Genomic DNA, 15,021 nt, shown 5'->3' with positions numbered 1-15,021 from the left:
GGGGGGGGGTGTCATGGTGTGCGAGGTGGTGTGGTCCAGGGGGGGTGGTCCATCCGCCGCCCCCCCCCCCCCCGGGCCCATGGAGCACCGGCTGCCACTGGTTTTCACAGACCCCCGGCAGCCTATACACCCGGTACACGACGAGTAGAGTGTTTTCACAGACCCCCGGCAGCCTATACACCCGGTACACGAGGAGTAGAGTGTTTTCATAGACCCCCGGCAGCCAATACACCCGGTACACGAAGAGTAGAGTGTTTTCACAGACCCCCGCAGCCTATACACCCGGTACACGAAGAGTAGAGTGTTTTCACAGACCCCCGGCAGCCTATACACCCGGTACACGACGAGTAGAGTGTTTTCACAGACCCCCGGCAGTCTATACACCCGGTACACGATGAGTAGAGTGTTTTCACAGACCCCCGGCAGCCTATACACCTGGTACACGATGAGTAGAGTGTTTTCATAGACCCCCGGCAGCCAATACACCCGGTACACGAAGAGTAGAGTGTTTTCACAGACCCCCGCAGCCTATACACCCGGTACACGAAGAGTAGAGTGTTTTCACAGACCCCCGGCAGCCTATACACCCGGTACACGATGAGTAGAGTGTTTTCACAGACCCCCGGCAGTCTATACACCCGGTACACGACGAGTAGAGTGTTTTCACAGACCCCGGCAGTCTATACACCCGGTACACGATGAGTAGAGTGTTTTCACAGACCCCCGGCAGCCTATACACCTGGTACACGATGAGTAGAGTGTTTTCATAGACCCCCGGCAGCCAATACACCCGGTACACGAAGAGTAGAGTGTTTTCACAGACCCCCGGCAGCCTATACACCCGGTACACGATGAGTAGAGTGTTTTCATAGACCCCCGGCAGCCAATGCACCTGGTACACGACGGGTATAGTGTTTTCACAGACCCCTGGCAGTCTATACACCCGGTACATGAAGAGTAGAGTGTTTTCACAGACCCCCGGCAGCCTATACACCCGGTACACGACAAGTAGAGTGTTTTCACAGACCCCCGGCAGCCTATACACCCGGTACATGACAAGTAGAGTGTTTTCACAGACCCCCGGCAGCCAATACACCCGGTACACAATGAGTAGAGTGTTTTCACAGACCCCTGGCAGCCAATGCACCCGGTACACGACGAGTAGAGTGTTTTCACAGACCCCCGGCAGCCAATACACCCGGTACACGATGAGTAGAGTGTTTTCACAGACCCCCGGCAGTCTATACACCCGGTACACGATGAGTAGAGTGTTTTCACAGACCCCCGGCAGCCAATACACCCGGTACACGATGAGTAGAGTGTTTTCACAGACCCCCGGCAGTCTATACACCCGGTACACGACAAGTAGAGTGTTTTCACAGACCCCTGGCAGTCTATTGTTATGTCCACTGTGTGTGGGGCCTGGAAGCAGCAGCATGGTACAGAGAAGAGATTACATCTGTTAGGAACAGAAGCTGTTATATTATGACTCCTCATGTCAGCATGTATCTGAGTGAGTAATCTGGAAAAGGCATCTGCATTGCCATGGGTATCATGAGAGCGGTATCTGATAGAATAAGGATAAGCTCCCAAGAATAAAGCGTACCTTTGTAAGCGAGATGCTGTTGTAGAAATTCCTTTCTGAGGGTTCAGGATTAACAACAGAGGTTTGTGGTCAGTGATAAGTGTGAACTCCCGACCATAGATGTAAGTGTGAAATTTTTTTGTGGCCCATACAATGGCCAAAGCTTCCCTGTCTATCGTGGAGTAGTTTTGTTCTGCTGAGGTTAAAGACCTGGAGGCAAAAGAAATGGGGCGCTCTGTGCCATCTGGCATGACATGGGAAAGCAGGGCACCTAGTCCATAAGGCGAGGTGTCACAAGCCAAGGTGACGGGTTTCTTTAAATCACAGTGGACCAGAACTCGAGAAGACAGAATGAGTTCTTTGGAAAGCCGAAAGGCTTCTTCACATTTTTCTGTCCAAATCCATTTAGCTTTTGCATCCAGTAAGCGATGTAACGGGTAGAGCTGGTGTGCTAGGTTTGGCAAGAAACGGTGGTAGTAATTTAGGAGGCCAAGGTAAGATCTGAGCTGTGTGACATTCTGTGGAGTAGGGGCATGGGTAAGGGCTTTAACCTTTTCTTAGTAGTGTGTAACCCATGTCGGTCGACCGTGTGGGCACAAAATTCCAGCCGAGACTTAAGAAATTCGCATTTTGAAAGAATGACACGTAAACCATACCTTTGGAGTCTCTCTAGCACCGCTTCCACATTCTTTCTATGTTCTTCATCAGTGAGACCGGTGATGAGCATGTCATCTAGTAGACATTGAGTGAAAGGTATGCCTGCCAGGACCTCATCCATGATCCGCTGCCAGATGGCTGGCGCTGGGGCAATGCCGAAAACCATGCGGTTATATTGGAATAAACCTTTATGTGTGTTAATGGTCAACAGATGGCGTGAATCTGGGTGTACTTGCAGTTGCAGGTAAGCTTGCTTTAAGTCTATTTTTGTAAACTTTTGCCCCCCAGCCAGTGAGCTAAATAGATCTTCAAGTCGAGGCAATGGGTATTGATCCACAAGAAGTTGGTTGTTCAGGGCAACCCTGAAACCCCCACAAATCCTAATGTCTCCATTCTTTTTCTTGACAGGCACAATTGGTGATGCCCATTCACTTCTATCAACTTTTGTTATGATGTTTTCAGCCAATAGGTGGTCCAGCTCTGCTTCCACTTTCTTCCGTAAGGCAAAAGGTACTGATCTTGCCTTACAAAAACGAGGTGTAGCACCAGGCTTCAAGAGGAGGTGGGCCATCTTCCCTTTTACGGTGCCCAAAGAGTCCTCAAAAACCTCCTTAAAGCGAGACTTCAGGGATTCCACCCAATGGTCTGTTTCAGAGGGCAATGTACATTGGGCAATGGTAAAAGGAGGCATGCCCAGGGCTTTGATCCAGTCTCTACTGTACAACGGAGGACCTCCTTCACGTACAACATAAAGGCGCAGAGTTTGACTGCGGTTGCCCAATGTAACAAGTGGTTTCACATAACCCAAGGGTTGTAGTAGTTCCTTGCTGTAGGTTTGTAGTGTGAGATTTGTAGGTTGGAGCGGTAGGGACAGACCCGATGCCTTTAAATCAGTCCATGAAATGACAGACACAGCCGCCCCTGTATCAACATCCATGGAGACAGGACAGCCATTGAGTGTGACATCCACTTTTATCGCAGGAGTACTCCCAGCTACTCGAAACAGTCCAACATGCTGGACACAGGTCTCCTCATCAGAGCTGATGCCGTTATTATCCACATCCACACGAAACGTCTGTGTACATCTACCTCTTGTGGTACCGTTCAGGGAGCGGGAGCTGCGGCAAACACGCCCAATATGACCAGTCTTTCCACAGAGAAAACAAGCGACATCCTTGAACTTGCAAGCAGGTGCACTGTGAGTAGTGTTCCCACAACGGTAGCAAGTTGGCATCCTAGAGACACGAGAAGTAGGGTGGCGAGACTTAGGTTGTTTTGGGGATGGTTGTCTTGGGTGTCGGGTGATAGCAGTGTGGAATATTTCCTCTCCCTGGTTCGCAGGAGTGTCAGGTGGTGCCTTCAGTAGGATGGCATCTCGTGTAGCCAACTCCATGACCGTAGCAAGGTCAGTGGCTTTTGTCAGAGTCAGGTCGGGTTCTGTGAGTAAACGTTTCTGTATGGCTGGGTCGCAGAGTCCCATGACAAACATGTCGCGGAGAGCTGTCTGCAGGTAGTCTCCAAACTGACAAGTGGCAGCTAGTTTACGTAAAGCAATGATAAATGTCTTTATGTCCTCCCCTGCCTGCTGCCTCCTACTGTAGAATTTAAACCGCTCTGCGATTTCTAACGGCTTTGGGTTGTAGTGTGCATGTAGCTTCTAAATTAACTCCGGCAGGGGCTGAGAGGCCGGCTTGTCTGGAGAAATAAGGTCTCTGAGAGTACCATATGAAGCTTGTCCCAATGCTGTGAGGAAAACTGCAACTTTCTTTTCTGCAGCCACACTATTTGCTTACATATACTGCTCCAGCCTCTCCACCCAGGAGCTCCATGACTCAGCAGCAGGATCAAATGGTTGAATAAACCCTATGAAGGCCATGTATGCTAAAATCCACAATCCTCGTCGCCACTGTTATGTCCCTTAGACACGGGGGTGTTGCTAGCAATGCTGCCAGTATCTGCTCAGCAAGTTACACACAGGCTGGATGTACTTCTTAACCAGGAGAGCTTTATTACTCACTCAGAGACATGCTGACATGAGGAGTAATAATATAACAGCTTCTGTTCCTACAGATGTAATCACTTCTCTGTACCATGCTGCTGCTTCCAGGCTCCACACACTGTGTCTGACTTCCTGGTACAGCCCCTTCCCCATCATGCATCAGGAGAAAAGGGGAAAGGTCACAGTTATACTGCACAAACATCACAGTTTTCCCAGACCTCCGGCAGCCAATACATCCGGTACACAACGAGTAGAGTGTTTTCACAGACCTCCGGCAGCCAATACACCCGGTGCACGACGATTAGAGTGTTTTCACAGACCCCCGGCAGCCAATTCACCCGGTACATGAAGAGTAGAGTGTTTTCACAGACCCCCGGCAGCCAATACACCCGGTACACGAGGAGTAGAGTGTTTTCACAGACCCCCGGCAGCCAATACACCCGGTGCACAAAGAGTAGAGTGTTTTCACAGACCCCTGGCAGCCAATACACCCGGTACACGATGAGTAGAGTGTTTTCACAGACCCCTGGCAGCCTATACACCCGGTACATGAAGAGTAGAGTGTTTTCACAGACCCCTGGCAGCCTATACACCCGGTACACGAAGAGTAGAGTGTTTTCACAGACCCCTGGCAGCCAATACACCCGGTACATGAGGAGTAGAATGTTTTCACAGACCCCTGGCAGCCTATACACCCGGTACACGATGAGTAGAGTGTTTTCACAGACCCCTGGCAGCCTAAATACCCAGTAGACGAAGAGTAGAGTGTTTTCACAGACCCCTGGCAGCCAATACACTCGGTACATGACAAGTAGAGTGTTTTCATAGACCCCTGGCAGCCTATACAGCTGTTACACGAAGAGTAGAATGTTTTCACAGACCCCTGAGAGCAGGCTGAGTTCCCAGCATAGCTAGAGAACTGTCCACGTTGTGCTTTCCTGCTTAGTGTGGTCAGTTTTTAATAGGAAAGCAGAGGGACTGGCAGGAACACCAGGAATTTCACACAAAGGGAAGAAATACAAAAAGAACAGGATAATTTCCTATACAAGTACAAGGTACAAGAGTTGGGTTAACAAACACTTTAAATTAATTTATAAATACATTACCAATGCTTTGTATCAGAATCTTGCCGACCGCCAGCAGTTAATATACTGCCGCAGTTCGGCTCTGTCCCGTGAAACCACGTACCTGTACGTCACTTTGTGGAACTGCTAGCGGGTTCGCTATTGGCCACAGGGGGAGCCAATTTGTGGGCACCCGTGATGGCTCCTTGTTGGGACAGAACAGCGGTTTGCCCAGTGGCGGCTGGTGCTTAAAATTTTTGGGGGGGCGCAAAAAGAAAAATGTAATAGGTATTGCTTCGCGGCAAAAAACGCGGTAAAAAAATTGCATGACTTTGAGGTCATGGTACAGGCATGGCACAGGTGATGGCATAGGCATGGCACATGTGATGGTATAGGCATGGCACAGGTGATGGCACAGTTGATGGCATAGGCATGGCACAGGTGATGGCATAGGTGATGGCATAGGCATGGCACAGGTGATGGCATAGGCATGGCACAGGTAATGGCACAGGTGATGGCATAGACATGGCACAGGTGATGGCATAGGCATGGCACAGGTGATGGCATAGGGATGGCACAGGTGATGGCATAGGCATGGCACAGGTGATGGCATAGGCATGGCACAGGTGATGGCACAGGTGATGGCATAGGCATGGCACAGGTGATGGCATAGGCATGGCACAGGTGATGGCACAGGTGATGGCATAGGCATGGCACAGGTGATGGCATAGGCATGGCACAGGTGATGGCACAGGTGATGGCATAGGCATGGCACAGGTGATGGCATAGGAATGGCACAGGTGATGGCACAGGTGATGGCATAGGCATGGCACAGGTGATGGCATAGGCATGGCACAGGTGATGGCATAGGCATGGCACAGCTGATGGCAAAGGCATGGCACAGGTGATGGCATAGGGATGGCACAGGTGATGGTACAGGCCGGCTGCAATCACTTACCTTCTGACGGCGGCGGGATGGCGGGATGGCGGGATTCCGGGAACCGAGACGAGCAGCGCGGACGTCCTCCTCTTCAGTCTTCTGTCTTCAGTTCCGGTCCGGGCGGCGGGAAGGAGATGGGCGGTAACGGTGCGTGACTGATGCACGCACTGGCACCGCCCCCATTGCGAGTCAGCGATGTCCTGGATGATGATTGGTCCAGGCTGGAGACTGGACCAATCACAGCCAGGATATCACGAAGGTGGGGGTGGCGCTGCGCTTTTGACTGCGCCCAGGTTACGCCCCCAGAAGGCAGCCAATCGGCGCCTCTTCTGGGTCGTAAACCCCACCCCCCTCCATATCCACCAGGCCGAGCGCATAGGCCTGCGAACCCAATTTTTTTTTTTTTTCAAAACTTTATTTTTTTGTCATTTTTTTTTTCAAAACTTTATTTTTTTTTGTCATTTTTTTTTTTCTATTTTTTTTTTCTTCTTTTTTTTTAGGGGGGGCGGCGCTCCGGCGCCCCCTATGCATGGGCCGCCACTGGGTTTGCCGCTGTAAACACAGCAGACCGCTGTTCTGTTAGTTATGAACACAGGGATCTTGTGATCCTCTTATTTAGGAACACGGGTCTCTGTGTTCATGCAGAAAGCTCATCCCCATTTACCCTTTAATTGCCCCTGGTGTTAACCCTGTCAGTGTCATTATTACAGTAACAGTGCATATTTTTAGCACTGATTACTGTAGTAATGTCACTGGTACCCCCAAAAGTGTCAAAAATGTCAGCTAGGTGTTCCATCTGTCCTCCACAATGTCGCAGTCCCACTAAAAATCGCTGATCGCAGCCAATACTAGTAAAAAAAATGTTTTTAATAAAAATGACATAACTCTTTCCCCTAGGTTGTAGACGGGATAACTTTTGCGCAAAACAATCAAGATACACTGATTGGGATTTTTTTTTTACCATAAATATGAAGCAGAATACAATTTGGTCTAAAATGATGAAAAAAATTTGATTTTTAAATATATTTTTTGGGAATGTTATATAGCAGAAAGTGAAAAGTATTGTTTTTTTTTCCAAAATTGTCGCTTTTTTTTGTTTATAGCGCAAAAAATAAAAATTGCACAGGTGATCAAATACCACCAAAGGAAAGCTCTGTTTGAGAGGAAAAAAAGGACATTCATTTTATTTTGGTACGACCGTGCAATTTTCCGTTAAAATAACGCAGTGCTGAATTGCAAAAAATGGCCTGGCCATTAAGGGGGCAAATCCTTCCGGTCCAGAACTGGTTAAAATATAAACTAGTTAGCAAGAAAAAATATCAAAGTCACATCAGACATGACTCTTCTAGATTGTAAGCTCTTACAAGCAGGGCCCTCTAATTTCTCCTGTATTGAATTGTATTGCAACTGTATTGTCTTCCCTCATATTGTAAAACTGTTGGCGCTATATAAATCCTGTATAATAATAATAATTTAGCCATATGTACATCTCATAATATGCACTTACTGAAAATAAATTTTAGCATCATTTAAACCTGCAGCACTGGGACACAGGAATCATTGAGAAGACAGCTGATTCCTCCATTGAACTAGATGATAAGATGACAACTGATCTTATACAATGGACGCCTCTGTGTGAATGGTGCCACCTTTTCTGGGTTACCATCCCCTGGAGTGTAAATCAAGTCTAACAGCTGCCCCCACCCCAGTCATAGGACGGTCTGATTAATATCACACCTTCCCAGCTCCCCCTCCCTGCTCCGACATGGATATAGAAGCATAGGAGGGCTAAATTTGTGCCTCCAAATTCTTAAGTATCAGGTTTGGATCAGCACTTGGCACTACCCTCCTTCCTGCAGCCGCCAGCTCCGGGACAAGTCCTATGGTCTGTATGTCTGCCTCTGGAAATTCATTTTATTCTGAAGTATAGGACATAGAGGGGATAAGTGGGTCCAAGCCTGCCTCTTGTAGCTGTACATTTGTGCCAGATCAGGTCTTTTGCTTTATAAGTGGTGGATTTAGTCTGTGCTTAAAGGGGTTCACCCTCTGTGCCCACTGCTCACAACCTTCTGCTACTTCCCAGAGCAAACTCAGGTGAAGTTTTTTTCAGCATGTGAAATTTCATTTTTACATTGTTAAACATAATTAGTCATGTTGAAAAAAAAAACACGCTTGCCCATCTAATTCTCCTTTTTTTTTTTATTATGTGGGGGTTATATTTTATATTAAAAACTGTGAACAAATACATTATACGTATGCCAGGTAAGGAGATGATGGAGAATGTAGTAGCCATGGTTCTTTCTTGTGTTGTTAAAAAATGAACGGGTTACTGGTTCGCACCCCCTGTAATTTATTTAACCACTTGCCCCCTGGAAGGTTTTGACCCCCTTTACGACCAGGCAATTGCGATACGGCACTGCATTACTTTAACTGACAATTGCGCAGACATGCGATGCTGTGCCCAAATAAAATTTATGTTCCTTTTATTTCCCCCAAAAATAAAGCTTTCAATTTTGAAAAAAAAAAAAATATATATATATATATATATATATATATACAATATATATATATATATATATATATATATATATATATTTTTTTTTTTTTTTTACTTTCTGCTGTAAAAAAACATCCAATAAAAATAAAATAGAAAAAAATCAAATTTCTTCATCAATTTAGGTCAATATGTATTCTGCTACATATTTTTGTTTAAAAAAAAAAAAAGCGTATATTGATTGCTTTGCGCAAAAGTTTTAGCATCTACAAACTATGGGATATTTTTATTTTTTATTTTTTTAAAAGTAATGGCGGCAATCAGCGTCTTATAGGGGGACTGCAATATTGCGGTGGACAAATCGTCTAACTGACACTTTTGACACTTTTTGGAGACCACTAATAGAGTGATCAGTGATAAAAATATGCACTGTCACTGTACTAATGACACTGGCTGGGAAGGGGCAATCAAAGGGTTAACTGTGTTCCTAGCCAGTGCTTGTGTACTGTGGGGGAGGTGATTTTACTAAGGGAAGGCATTGATCTGTGTCCCTGCTTTGCACAGACACAGGATCAATGCCTTCCCTACTGACAGAACGGCGTTCTGACTTGTTTACTTGAACAGACTGCCGTTCTGCCTGTGTACTAAACAATCGGTGGGGGCCGCAGAGATCGAGTCAGTGGTACCCGCCGCTGGGCTCCTGCTGTGTGTGATCACAGTGGGAGCGAACCGCTGGCGGTGTGCATTCGTGCACCCCAGACCCGGCAGTGTTGGATCACGCACTAGGTACGTGATCTGACGCAGCCGTGCCACTTTGCAGCCATATATATAAATTATACGGTTGGCAAAGGGTAAAGCTGAATTCTGGGCAGCTATAAAAAGATAAAAATAATGCAGCAATGTAATAATTTAGGGCTGGTTCACAGTGGAATGCGTGCGTTTATACATGTGCGTTCCCGCACAGTCAAGCTAGGACAGCCCAAGCACTACTTTTGCAAATTGTGCCGCACTAAACTGCATGGTACTGATGTGTCTGGGGTGCCTTTAACAATTACTGGCACCTGCGCACGTTTCCAAAGGGCGGCATGCTCATGGATAGTGAGAATATCAATAAAGTGTTTCTATGGTTAAAATATAAAATCATAAATTTATTTCCACATTGTATTTTAATTATTTCAAACCTACTCCTATTAATCTGATGATCCTGAAGATTTTAAACTTACCTTGTGAATATCCCCACACATTTACTTCCATATATTCTGTGACACATATTTACTGTGCCCTGTGTGGAGGCCACTGCTGTGTCACACATTTTACAGAACCTGCCTTCTGAACTACAGAGGTGCAGAGAGGAGGAGTTTCTGGAGGCGGGGTCAGTACAGGAATCACAGCTTGTAGACAGCAAGGTACCATGGGCTATGTAGTCCTTAGACATTCAAAGTTAACAGCAGAGGAGAATCTGCAAAGAATTCAGGGAATCCAGGAAGTTGTTCAATGAGATGGGCAGGAGACAGGCAGCACTCACAACATGAATGGAGATTTATAAATTAAAGCGGAGTTCCATTGGCTTTTGTGTTTATTAAAAATCAGCAGCCACAAAAAGTGTATCCAATGACTTTTAATAAACACAAACTCACCTGTCCCACGATCCAGCGATGTGGCCGGGGGGAGCCTCGGTTCTCTCCGTCTTCTCCGTGCGGCATCGGCATCTCTAATGCGGGCACTCGGCTGTGACAGCTTGCAGCTTCACAGCTGGGTGGACACTGTGCATGCGCGAGTCGTGCTGCGTGTCCTGAATGGCCGGGCAATTTTCTGGGACCTGTGACGTGTCCCAGAAGTTTGCAGGAAGGGCGGGAGAGAGGAGAACATCCGCCTGAGCCGCCAAGGCAGCCCAAGCGGAAGTGGGAGCGGGTACCTGTCAAAACTAGGTACCCGTTCCCCCCCCCCAAATAAAATGACATGCCAAATGGGGCATGTCAGGGGGTCATTACCACTTAAAGCGGAAGCTTTAAGTTGATATTGGATTTTCAATAATACCTATTATTTGTATTGGTATTACAATGCTGATGTTATAAAATGAAAGTGTGGGCCGTGACTATAAATTTCAATTTTAAATGTATATTTTAAATGTAAACAGTGTGAGTAGCTTAATTTAGCCTGTACAGCAGAGCTGAGAATGGGAGAGGAATAAGCAGTACAAGCTGCCAATCAATTCTTGTCCTTACAAGAAGCACGCTGGTAGGAGGAGAAAGGAGAGTGATAGAGCATCACTGTGATGCTTCTTCTTTGACTGTCCAGTCACAGGCTGGGGCAGGTCACGGATGACCTGGGCTCAGCATAAATAAATCGACTGATCCTGACCATCAGACATAGGGCATATAGTGGCTAAAAATAGGACTGCAGGGAAAACTCTGAATTGATGGAGAATATTGGAGCAAAAGCTGGTTTTGTTATTTTTGACTAATTAGCTATACATTTTTAATTGTATTATTTTTGGATTGAGTTTTGTTTTAATAGTGTTGTAAACTATGCTAACCCCTTGATTTGTCTTGGCGCTCTCAGTAATTGAAAGGTAAAGTTTTGAATTGATGCAAAGTTCTGATTAAAGTGTAAGTGCAGCCAAACATTTGTTTTTTTTACGTTTGGATGGAGTGGGGAAGGATTAGATGGGGTTTTTACTGCTATCCGTTAGAGGGAGAGATTTTTCCTCACTTCCTGTTTTGCCTACAAAGGTTTTACCAGACAGGAAGTAACACTGACAGAAAAAAAGAAAATTAAAAATTTAGAAAATTCCTGTTAAAAACAAATTGTAGGAAACAGTACACCAAAGAAACCAGCACACCAAGAAAAAGGTCTCATGTAAAACAGAAAATAAAATCTAGCAGTGTTCTTGGGATACATACGTTCACGTTATCGAGGTGACAGACAGAAATAAAAAGCTTGTCATATCATCCGTGCCGCACCTTCACCTTTCACGCTTAAACCCAGTTGAACGTCCATTGGAGGCGCCACACACATCAATAAAGATCCAAAAAGAGCCAACAACCCATAAAAGGTCTCACATCTATACTTTTAGTAGAGAGTTTAGTAGCAAAACATGTAATAGAATCACCAAGGTTTCAGAGACTCACAGGTCCTCTTTCGCAAGGTGACAAGGTCTGTGTTCTGTCAGTGCTGGCCCAGATCCTCCACACTTCTCTTAGCCTCCCTACATAACCTTTTATGTAGCAGCCTACGAAGGAGCAAATCGGACAGGGGCGTAGATAAGTGGGGGATAGGGGGGTCCAACTATCTGTGGTACAACAGCTAGCTGTGAAAATGAGTAGGCACTCAAAGCACTGCAGGCACCTCTCCTGCTGCCTGCCAGGACTCATAGACAGGCAGTGGCTGTTCAGAGAGCTGGAGGATCTCCTTATCTTCTACTCCTCCCTTCCAGTCACATGACGCAGCCAAGGGAGGACTTCCCCTCACTGAGCTCTCTCCTAACTGCCTGGTGTGGTGAGTGGGTTTTATGGAAGAGGAAGAACTGTACTGGGGTGGGAGATCTGTATTGGGAAGGGAGGTGTGTACAAGGGGAGCGGGGATCTTTATTAATGGGGGGAGATCTGTATTGGGAAGGGAGGTGTGTACAAGGGGAGCGGGGATCTTTATTAATGGGGGAGATCTGTATTGGGAAGGGAGGTGTGTACAAGGGGGAGCGGGGATCTTTATTAATGGGGGGAGATCTGTATTGGGAAGGGAGGTGTGTACAAGGAGAGCGGGGATCTTTATTAATGGGGGGAGATCTGTATTGGGAAGGGAGGTGTGTACAAGGGGAGCGGGGATCTTTATTAATGGGGGGAGATCGGAAACTGTCTGTTTTGACTCGCATCCCTTCCGGATGTCTCCACAGTTCAAACAAAGGAATCACCTGTTAGACTCAAGTAAAAAGTTGAACTCAGCGGCTCACACCGCTATTGTTTTTTGTTCTGTACACTGTTTTGTATGAATTTTGTATAATAAATATAAATCATTTTAAATATATGTTTTTGCCTACACAATCCCAATTTATTTTGGTTTGAGGAACCAACACAATTCTGTTGTAGTAGTGGTCCTTTACTTCCGCAGAGATAGGCCAAGTATGGAATACTTACTTGAAACTATGCAAAAAACATACCTGGAATTCTGCTTTAAAGTATTACTAAACCCACAACAGTAAAATCAGGCTGTATAGGCAGTAAAGCATACTTGTTAAACTCACTGTGGAACCTAAGGGGTTAATCCTCTGCATTGTGTAAAAAGGCTGAGTAATCCTGTCTTTTCTGATCATCCCCTTCTTTAACTGACTCCAATTCATCTCCTGATCGAACATACTATTAGGAGGCACTCTGCACATGCTTAGTTTGGTATGTATTGCTAGAGAGAGTTTTTTTTCTTGGGAGAGTGCATGTAATCAGCACAGGGCCAATCAGCACTGTCCAGACAGAGGGTCAGGGAAAAATGAAAACTGCTCCTACAAGGTTTAACCGGACACTGATATAAGTCACAAGACCGCTATATACTGCTGATGAGAAAAGGTATTTAGCAGTTTATATTTACTAAAATATTTGCATTTCCATGTTCTGTGTACTGTGGGAGACCAGATATAGTGAATGCAGGCTCCTGGGTAGATCAGATAAAGTGAATGCAGGCTCCTGGGGAGACCAGATATAGTGACTGCAGGCTCCTGGGGAGACCAGATATAGTGAATGCAGGCTCCTGGGGAGACCAGATATAGTGAATGCAGGCTCCTGGGGAAACCAGATATAGTGAATGCAGGCTCCTGGGGAGACCAGATATAGTGAATGCAGGCTCCTGGGTAGATCAGATATAGTGAATGCAGGCTCCTGGGGAGAGCAGATATAGTGAATGCAGAGTCCTGGGTTTGGTAACACTTTAAGGAAGTGATGCTTTACACAAATTTAATCTTAGCTCATTTTTAGATTTTTTTTTGGATTGAATTTTGGATTTTCTTTGATTCTTAGATTAGAAAAAATGTGGGCTTGAATGATTGGTGTGAAATGTTTGAGGAAACATTATACGATGACTGATAGATTCCATACATCCTAAAAGAAAGTCCTTGGTTGGTATGAAGGGCCCAGAGTTTACGTGGTCCTTGGTGGGTCATGTGCAGGCAGTATACATATCAGATGGTATTTCTGCAAGACGGTGACTTCAAGGAAGCAGGTGGTTCAGCTTACGCAGTCATTGGTACTCTGTGCGGAGCTCGGTGTCATTACTAGAAAGCTCGGGAGAAAATGGACGCTTTATATGAGAGTTGTCCGGCCACCTGTTGCCTACAATGTCAATCAAAGCCTGTACAGAGGAACCCTGTACAGAGGAACCCTTTATTTCCCCTAATCATTGGACTCCACATACTGTATATGCTTTATGTTGGGAGTTTAGATAATTTATAATCAGGGTCTATTTACACTTGTGATACGAAACACACGCTGATTTATTTACATTTTCCCTGCTATTTCTGTATGTGGATGATGACACTGTAATTATTTTGAGTAAAAAAAAAAACATCCTCATAACTTTTTCCGATCTACAGCTGTTACATGACCCAGCTCTTTCCCAGCCTGTCTGCAGGGAAACCTAAGCAGGAGGAGCTTCTAGTCCTCTGCTACTGGTCACATGTACAAAATAAAAAACAGCCATTGGAATACGGAGTAAAAATGAATAATTTATATCAATAAACTGTTTTAAATTGTGGTAAGTGGAAGAAAAACGGGGCTTTACCGGTGCTATACAACCCCACTCAGTATAAAGAAAAATCCTTAAATCTGTAAAATGTATTCTTTAATAATATCAGAGAAAAGATTAAAGCGGAGTTCCGGGCACAAAAACGATATTTTTTTTTTGTGCCCCTCCGCTAGGTAGACCTCACCTGAAAAGGAATTGGATAGTTATTTTTTTTTTCTTGTTTACTTACCTTGTAATTGAAGATCGAAGATACTCACCTCAGAGTACTTCCTCCCTCGGAGCCGCGGCTCACCCCGTCACTTCCTGTCTCGCTATGATTCCTGGGAGCTGAACGTCATCGCTCCCAGGAATCAATGCGACGGCACCGGCCCCGCTCGTCATTTCCGGGCGACGCCGCATTCCCCTGCTAAACAGCTTCTGGGCATGCCCAGAAGCTGTGGAGGAATGCGGCGCGGCGCCGGAAGTGACGAGAGGGGCCGGTGCAGGCGCATTCTGGGACAAGAAGACGCGGAAGAAGACACAGAAGAGGACCGCGCCGGCTTCAGCTGCCCACAA

General features: G+C 45.9%; 1 protein-coding gene across 1 annotated transcript in view; it reads left to right on the top strand.

Moving 5' to 3' along the window:
* The first annotated feature begins 7,989 nt into the window (after positions 1–7,989).
* The window catches only part of RPL3L (ribosomal protein L3 like), a 44,416-nt gene continuing 37,384 nt past the window's right edge, over positions 7,990–15,021 (top strand). Inside the window, exon 1 of the mRNA XM_082261839.1 lies at positions 7,990–8,130. Coding sequence (XP_082117965.1) covers positions 8,128–8,130 — 3 coding nt within the window. The 5' untranslated portion in view covers positions 7,990–8,127. The remainder of the gene's footprint in view (positions 8,131–15,021) is intronic.

This window comes from Pelophylax lessonae, assembly GCF_965119305.1.
Source record: "Pelophylax lessonae genome assembly, chromosome: 6".
Classification (NCBI taxonomy): Eukaryota; Metazoa; Chordata; class Amphibia; order Anura; family Ranidae; genus Pelophylax; species Pelophylax lessonae.
Note: the sequence above shows the minus strand (reverse complement) of the source record. Positions and strands in the feature narration are given on the sequence as shown.